The 7,791-nt window shown below is 42.3% G+C and overlaps 1 protein-coding gene across 1 annotated transcript; it reads right to left on the reverse strand.

The window, feature by feature from the left end:
- Nucleotides 1-3,544: 3,544 nt before the first annotated feature.
- On the reverse strand, nt 3,545-5,177 carry LOC149172076 (uncharacterized). Its single transcript, XM_089426193.1, has 2 exons — nt 4,664-5,177; nt 3,545-4,368 (listed from the first exon to the last, which is right to left on the reverse strand). Exons 1-2 carry the CDS (start codon nt 5,175-5,177, stop codon nt 3,545-3,547), a joined length of 1,338 nt encoding a protein of 445 aa, XP_089282319.1.
- Between the last annotated feature and the right edge of the window lie 2,614 nt (nt 5,178-7,791).

Raw genomic sequence — 7,791 nt, forward strand, 5'->3', positions numbered from 1 at the left:
TTTTTAAATTAATACAATTCACCCAACAACAACAACAAAAACACATACAAAAACTAATGATATAAAAAATGATATATATTTATTCTTTAAAAATAATAATAATAATAATAATTAAAAAATAATAATAATATCACTATATCAACGTAGAATATATTAAATTTTTTTATAAAATAATCCCTATTTCAAAAAAATAAATTATAAAATAATCCCTATTTCAAAAAAATAACATTAAATTACCTTTGGAAAAGCCTTTACAAAAAGCTTATTATGTTACCATTTTTTTTTTAATAACTTTGAATAATAAATAAATAAATATGAGTATATTTATAACATCATTTTTTAATTTTGGCAAAACAATTGTTTACTAACATTATTGATTTTGGTCTTAAGAATTTTTATTTCAAGGTAATAATTCTATCCAAGTGCTTATTGTGTTGATTGTATTCAAATGCTACACAATTTCTTGAATTTTTTTTACAAATCTCTTGAAGGAGATGTGTGGCATGAAATAAAATTAGACGTACCATGCTTCATATCAACTTAACCACGAATGCCCAACTCACGATTGGATGGTTATTACTGTGAGAGTGTTGGTTCGTTTACCATGTAATGATTATCTTATATACCTTATTTTGTTGGAGTATATTTTATTTCAAGGAAAATTGAGTGAGGCTCATTAATTACTACTATATTGTTTTTATATAAATTAATGAGATAATAATATTTATTGAAATTTATGGATTGTAGTTTTTTTTTATAAGAACGGTATGGGTTTATATTAGAATTTGGCCAAAATGTCTTTCACTGGTTACGTTTGATCGGGCATAGCCCTTAAACTTTCTTCCACTAACTGATCAAAGGCCCCAAAACTTGGGAACCCACAAGATTTACTCGAGACTATTGAGTCTATCTCCGTTATTTTCCCTATCTTAAAAAGACAAACAAACTGATTTAGCAAAACGCAGAAAAACATGACAATCTTTAAGGAATGGAGTCCCAGCTCTCTATTCCGTCTGCCAAGAGACAACCAGCTGGAAGAGGAACTGCCCTGTTGGCTTCCAAATCAGCAGCTTTATTATTTTCCCTCAAAACGTGGAGGAAGGTTGTAGTCCGGAAGGATTTCACCAAGGTTTTGATTCTTGAAATCACTCTTGCCAGTCTAATGTCTACAGGAGAGGAATCCTCTACTAAAACTTTAATAATGGCTTGAGAATCTCCTATAATGCTGACTTCTGAGAGACCAATAGCCTTTGCTTGCTTAAGACCTTGCAGAAGAGCCAAGGCTTCAGCTTGCATGCTGGTAGACTGCCCTAATCTCCAAGCGAACTTTACCACAGTTATGCCCTCTTTATTTTTTATAATTCCTCCTGCCCCAGCCAATCCCGGATTGCCTTTCGTTGCTCCGTCAAAGAACAAAGAGAATCTGGAATGCTTGAGGAGCAAATCCGATAGATCATTCTCCTTCCCTCTGAATTGCCACTCTTTTATGACCTTGTGATGCCTTGTTTCGTCAGAGAAATGGAGGTCCACCGAGGCACCCCATTCTAAGTCATGCTGGGTCAGATTCAAATCCGGCAGATATTCCCCTAGACTTTCTTTCCAAAGGCATTTTGTTTTGGTGATAATGAACTGTGAATTTAGGCTCTCATCCCTAAAAACTCTTCTATTACGCTCGAGCCAGATTTGCCAGCAAGCGAATTTCGGCAAGGAGAGCCATGCAGCTATGAAAATTTCATTTTTTGGGAGCGTTCTAGGGTAGTAATTTCGCCAGTTTGCAAAAAGATCTGATATAGATATGGGTAAAGTGATTTCAGATTTCCAGTAACTCAAAAGGCCATGCCAGATTTCTCTTGAAAATTTGCAGTCCAGAATGATATGCTGAGCGTTCTCCTCACTGTCCCAGCATAAGTGGCATCGAGAGGGACCACGAAATCCTTTCTTCTGCAATATGTCTACTGTTAAAGTCCCTCTGTGACATAACAGCCAACAAAAAGAATCAATCTTAGGCATGGATTTGAAATTCCAGATCCCGTTCCAAACAACAGGATTAGGGGGGACATAAGGACGATCGTGGAGGCATTTGTAACCTTGCGTAACTGTGTAAAGCCCTGGGGCGGCTCCCCAACCACGAGCATCCTTCTTACCCACGCGCAGAGGCGCCATACCGTTTAACAAGGAAAGAAGAAGATCACGAGCTTGAGACAGCTCAGGAGGGATGGGAGGGAGTCTCCAACGCAGCCAATTTCTGCCTTCCCATTGCAAAATGTCCCAAAGAAAAATGAAACCTGCGTTGTCCAACCACAAACGCAACGCATGAAGAGAGCAGTGGGACGATAAAGGGGGGTGCATCATAATGTTGTCTTCCCATATCTTGCATTCTTTGTCGTTTCCTGGAATCCAATACGCTGTCTCTGATTAAAGGGGCTGCTTTGTGACAGAGTTTGATCAACTACGAGCCTGTGGTGGGTAGTAGGGCGTCCAAACATCTCTTCCTCTTTCCCGTGAAATATTTCCTCCAAAGAGCTCTTTGCGCAAAACCTGGATGTGGTCCAATGATTCTCCAGAAGATCTTGGCTCCCATGGCTATGTTTTGGAGGCTGAGATCTTTAAAATTAAGGCCTCCTTCGCTCTGGGGCTTGCAGATTTTCTCCCAACGTACCAAAGGGATTTTCCTGTCATTGTGATTGCCCCCTTTCCAGAAGAACTTGCGAATGAAGGTTTCCATTTTTTTTATGATGCCTGAGGGGGCTAGAATTACTGAGAATTGAAAAATGGGGAGGCTACTGAGGACGAATTTGATGAGGACAGTTTTGCTAGCAAGGTTTAGCCATGAGAATCTCCAAGCTTGGATTTTGGCCTTAAATTTGTCCAACAGAGGAACCCAATCTCTGCTGTAAGCCAATTTGCGGAAGATGGGGAGGCCCAAATAAGTAAAGGAGGACCATATGAGGGAAGCAGTAAAGCCTAGAATTCTTGAAATGGAAGAAAGGGTGGAAGCCGAGATATTCCAACAAAAGACTTTGTGCTTAACATTGTTTAAACTACTGCTTGTAGCTTCACTGTAGTCGTCCAGGACCTCCTTGAATCTTGAAGCAGATCTGGTGGAGGCAGCCCCTAACAAGAGGGTATCATCCGTGAACAAGGTGTGGTTAACATTTTTAACCCCTCTGGCTATATTGAGCCCCAAGATCTCTTGGTCAACCAGTTTCTGATCCAGGTAGAAACTCACGACAGAAACATGAAGGACGAAGAGGAGCGGAGAAAGGGGGCAACCCTGCCTATGCCCTCTTGAAGCTTAAAAAAAAACCAGCTGCTCTCCCATTCACCAGGGGGCGATGCAAGGATCAACAATACAAGCACGGATCCATTTTAAAAATCCCATTCCAAAGCCAATTTTTTTCAAGACTTCCCAAAGGAAGCTGAGTCTGACCCTATCAAAATCATTGGCTAAATCTAATTTAATTACCATACCTTTCTCTTTGCGAAGTTGGCTCGAGTGAATCGCCTCTTGAACAAGGATGAAGTTGTCAGCAAGCTGTCTCCCCTAAACAAATCCGCCTTGGTTCTCTGGGATGATGGCTGGAAGAATACCTTTTAGTCTGTTGGCAATAACCTTTGTGATTAATTTGTATCCAATATTACAATGAGAGATGGGGTGGAACTGATTGAATTCTTTATCACCCTTTTCCTTGGGGATGAGGGCAAGGAAAGCTGAATTGGTGCTGCCCCCAATTTTCTTGCAAGTTTGTGATTTCAAAATCATTTTGTAGAGGTCTTTCTCCAAAATCTGCCAGCAGGTTTGAAGAAATCTTGCAGTGAAGCCATCCGGGCCCGGGGCTTTTTCAGGCTCCATGTTGGAGGGAGCATCTTTTATTTCTTGTATAAAGATCTTTGCTTCAAGCTGTTGATTCATTGAAGGTGAGATCCTAGGGGGAACCGCCTCCAAAATTTTGGAGTTTGGGTCCGTCACGCCCTCTTCTCTATACAGGTTTTGAAAATGGTTGAAAGCTGCTCTTTTTATGCTATCAAAGTCTTTGTGTGTCGAGTTGCCATCTTTGATTTCTGCGATAGAATTGAAGCTCTTTCTGGCTTGAGCTTGTTTGTGGAAGAAGGCAGAATTTCTGTCTCCTGCTTTAAGCCATAAACTCCTAGACTTCTGTCTCCAATGCTCTTCCTCCGAAAGGCAAGCTTTATGGAAGATTTGCTGGAGCTCAGCGTCCTTGTCTAGAACTTCTTTAGTGATTTCTGCATCTTCACTTTGGGCGTGGTGCTTGGCGAGATTGTCTTGGGCCTGCTTTCTCTCTATTGCAGGGGAGGGAAGGGATTTGGCCCAAGTTTTAAGAACCGATTTCAGTCTTCTAAGTTTTTCTTTGACAAATGAAGAACGCAGAAACTTTCACTGGAAAATTCCAACAGTCTTGAACCAAATTCAGAAACTCTGGTTCCTTGACCCAAAGAGGGTTGAATTTGAAGGGGATGGGTCCAAGATCTTTGTGACCCAACATCTCAAGCAAAATTGGCTTATGATCTAAAACACTGCATGGGAGGATATGCAATCTGGATTCTAAGCTCAGCAAAAGGAAGGAGCTTTGCACCAAACATCTATCAAGTCTAGCAGCAATGTGACCAGGACCTATTCTTTTGTTAGACCAGGTGTGCTTACCATTTTCTGGGGGGATGTCAAGCAGATCCCAGTCCTGCATGAGGTCTTCCACCCATTCCCTTGCAGGGTCCCTTATGATTGTGCCTCCTCGCTTTTCCTCCATGCACAAGGTAAGGTTTAGATCCCCTGCCACAATGATGTTTTCCAAATTTTCTGACTCCGACAGTTGTCTAATGGAGTCCCAGCACTCCCTTTTCTCCCATAAATTTGTTGGAACATAGACATTGAAAAGGCTGACTGCCTCCCTCGAGTCCAAAGGCTGGAGCTTCAAAAACAGCGAGTGGGTGTTGTGCAATTCGGTGACCAGCCTATACTTGAGAGGATTCCAGAGGGAGCCTAGACCCCCAGAGGCTCCCCGTGCTGAAACTGCATGTCCGCTGCTTCCTTTCCAAATTTTTTTACTGATTTGGAGGAACTCCTTGTCCTCCATTTTGGTCTCTTGAATCAGAAGAATGTCTGGGGCTTCTCTTCTTATAAGGCTTCTCGTTGCTTCTTCTTTCACTTTGCTCCCCATTCCTTTGCAGTTCCAGGAGAATCTTCATTATTTATTTTTATGATGGTGGGCTCCTTTGGAGCCCTGCACTTGGTTTTTGGTCATCTTCGGATTTTTTCCAAGGAGTTTCTCTAGAGTGGGCTGACTACCCTAAAGCTTGTCTTTGTAAGTTTCATGATCTCTCTTTTCTCTAGTAGATTTGCGGCCTCTTGCAGATCTTTTGACCGATGTCTGCATGTCTCCTATTTCTCCATCCTCCTCAGACTCCTCCGGGTCATGTTCCTCCTTGGATGCTTCTGTTTGCTTTTCCTTGTTTCTTGTCGTGGCGCTTTCTTCAGGTCTTGCATCTGCTGAAGTCGTTTTTTCTGGAGGTTTATCTTGCCTATCTTCTTCCTGAGGAGTCTCTTTAGCAGAGCTTAAGACCTCATACCTGTTTTCTTGGCTTTTTGGCGGGGGAGCATTCTGGGTGGAGGCAGGTTGGGGGCCATGAACCCCAGATTTCTTGTGAGATGTCTTTGACGTCTTGACCTGGTTCCAGCCCTCTTCCTTACCTTTCTCTGCTTCCCCTTTGTTCGGGCACCCTCTTGCAAAATGGCCATAGATGTGACATTTACGACATTTGAAAGGGAGTTGCTCATAGTCCAACACTTGCACATGCGTCCAACTGCCAACCTTTAATTTGATGGCCTCCGGAAGCCCCACCTCTAAGTCCACCTCGACACAGATTCAGGCGCAATCGTACTGATCATTGTTGTTTGCTCTATCAATGAATTTTCCCAAAGTATTTCCTATGTGCTTGAGGGACTCCCAGTTCCAACAATGCACTGGAAGATTAGGGAGCCGCACCCAGACAGGGACCGTCGTTGGGACATCCATGGCCGGATCGAAGTCAGGGGTCCATTTGTTGAGGTAGAGACCCTGAGGTCCCATGAAATAGGGCCCATTCCTGAAGATCAGGTCTTTGTCCTCCTTTGTGTTGAACTCGAACAGGAAGAAGCCTCTACCCAGAAAATAAGAGGTGACTTTGTTTTTGATCAGCGGAACACAGTTCTTGTTGACCCAGTTTTCCATCGATTTTGGCGAGGGCCAAAGGGCCGTGAATTGACCCACCAAGGCACGATCTACTAGGGACAAAGCGACCTGGATCGGGCCCTCAGGAGGGAGGTTTACCTCCGGAACATCGTCGAGCCTTTTGACGAACTTAGCGACTTCAGATTTCTTCTTTTTAGGCAGCGAAGCAAGAAGAGAGGAGAAGGCTTCTTCAGCTTCCGGGGATGGAGCTTGCGAGGTACCGATAGGCGAGCCTTGGGCCTCCATGGCAAAGCACAAATCAGCAAAACCGATCTGCACCAAGCAAATACAGGGAGCGCGGCATCTCAAGGCCGGAATGAAGGAAAAAGGTCCGATCAGATCCTGCAAGAACAGAAGGCGCCGATCCAAGCAGATCTGACAAGAGTAGGAGGCTCAGCGAGATCTTGAAGAAGAGCATTAGGGAGGGACCAAGCAGATCCGAGAAACCTAGAGGTCAGGAGGACCAGGGTCAGGGCGGAGGCAGTCGAGAGGGCAGAGCCCAATCTCAACCTGCGCAGAGCAGGTCGCGGCAGGGCAGCAGCGCTGGAAAAATTATTTTTATTTTTATTTATTTCACATGGATCGTAGTTATAAACTATATTATTTTATATTAGATATTTATTGAAATAATAAATTAAAATTTTGTAATATTTACAATATAATTTCAAGTGTTTCAGGAATTTTGTATGATGTTGAATCTATTTATGTATTCAAAAACACATTTTTAATAACAAAATTTGTATTATTTTTTTTCGATTTCAATTTTGCAATTGTAGGGCGGTAGGAGTGGGAGGGGTATTTGGCCAAAATGTTTGCATGGGGACTTGGCTCAATGGCAAATAATCAAGCAAAAATGCATGGTTTGTTGCAAGGTTTGATCTTGGCCAAAGCCTCATAGGTGTCCAACATCAAAATTATGGGTGACTTTCTTATCACCATACAACACTTATTCAAAGGAACATCACCCTAAGACAAGCACTTGAGGAACCTATTAAATCAAATAAGGAGGCTTTTTAAAAAGATCCCTAAAAAAGAGTACTTCCATATATTTAGAGTTCAAAATGAAAAAGCAAACAAATAGGCTAACTAAGCCTGCTAACTTAAGGTGGGGAACTTAAAGGTCAATGATGAATGAGGATGGTGGCCCTTGCCATAAGTCAAATGGTTAAGTTTATTTCTCAAAAAAAAAAAAAAATTACAATGGTCCAAATTAGTGATTGGGAAGCAATCCATATCAAAAAATGGGCAAGTGGTCTATTGGTTGTTGTGGCACCTAGAGTCAACTCGGCACATGTAGAAAACAAGCAATCAACCCTTCCTCGCACGCGAGACACAGATCAAAGGACACCACCACATTATGCTGCAGTAATCCCACCTCATATCATAATCACAAAGGAAGGTGAGGCCATTATGAACCAATATGTTGCATTAACTCCAGGAACATGCGGGATGTGCGAGAAGCAATGTAAAATGCAATGGACGCAGAGAAGTGAAATGTCGTGGGTTGTCATTTTGAGAGGAACACTAGTGAAGGGAAATAGGGGGAAACGTTGCAAATTCTAGC

Source organism: Pinus tabuliformis, chromosome 4_2 (genome assembly GCF_031772625.1).
Source record: "Pinus tabuliformis cultivar Carrire ecotype Pingquan chromosome 4_2, CPIR1, whole genome shotgun sequence".
NCBI classification, from domain to species: domain Eukaryota; kingdom Viridiplantae; phylum Streptophyta; class Pinopsida; order Pinales; family Pinaceae; genus Pinus; species Pinus tabuliformis.

Bases quoted from the DNA above. Each gene is read 5' to 3' on its own strand.
- LOC149172076 (XM_089426193.1), bottom strand. From the start codon at position 5,177: ATGGGGAGCAAAGTGAAAGAAGAAGCAACGAGAAGCCTTATAAGAAGA. The intron at 4,369-4,663 runs GTAAGCACACCT...CATTTGTCAAAG, and splicing joins TGACATCCCCCCAGAAAATG to AAAAACTTAGAAGACTGAAA.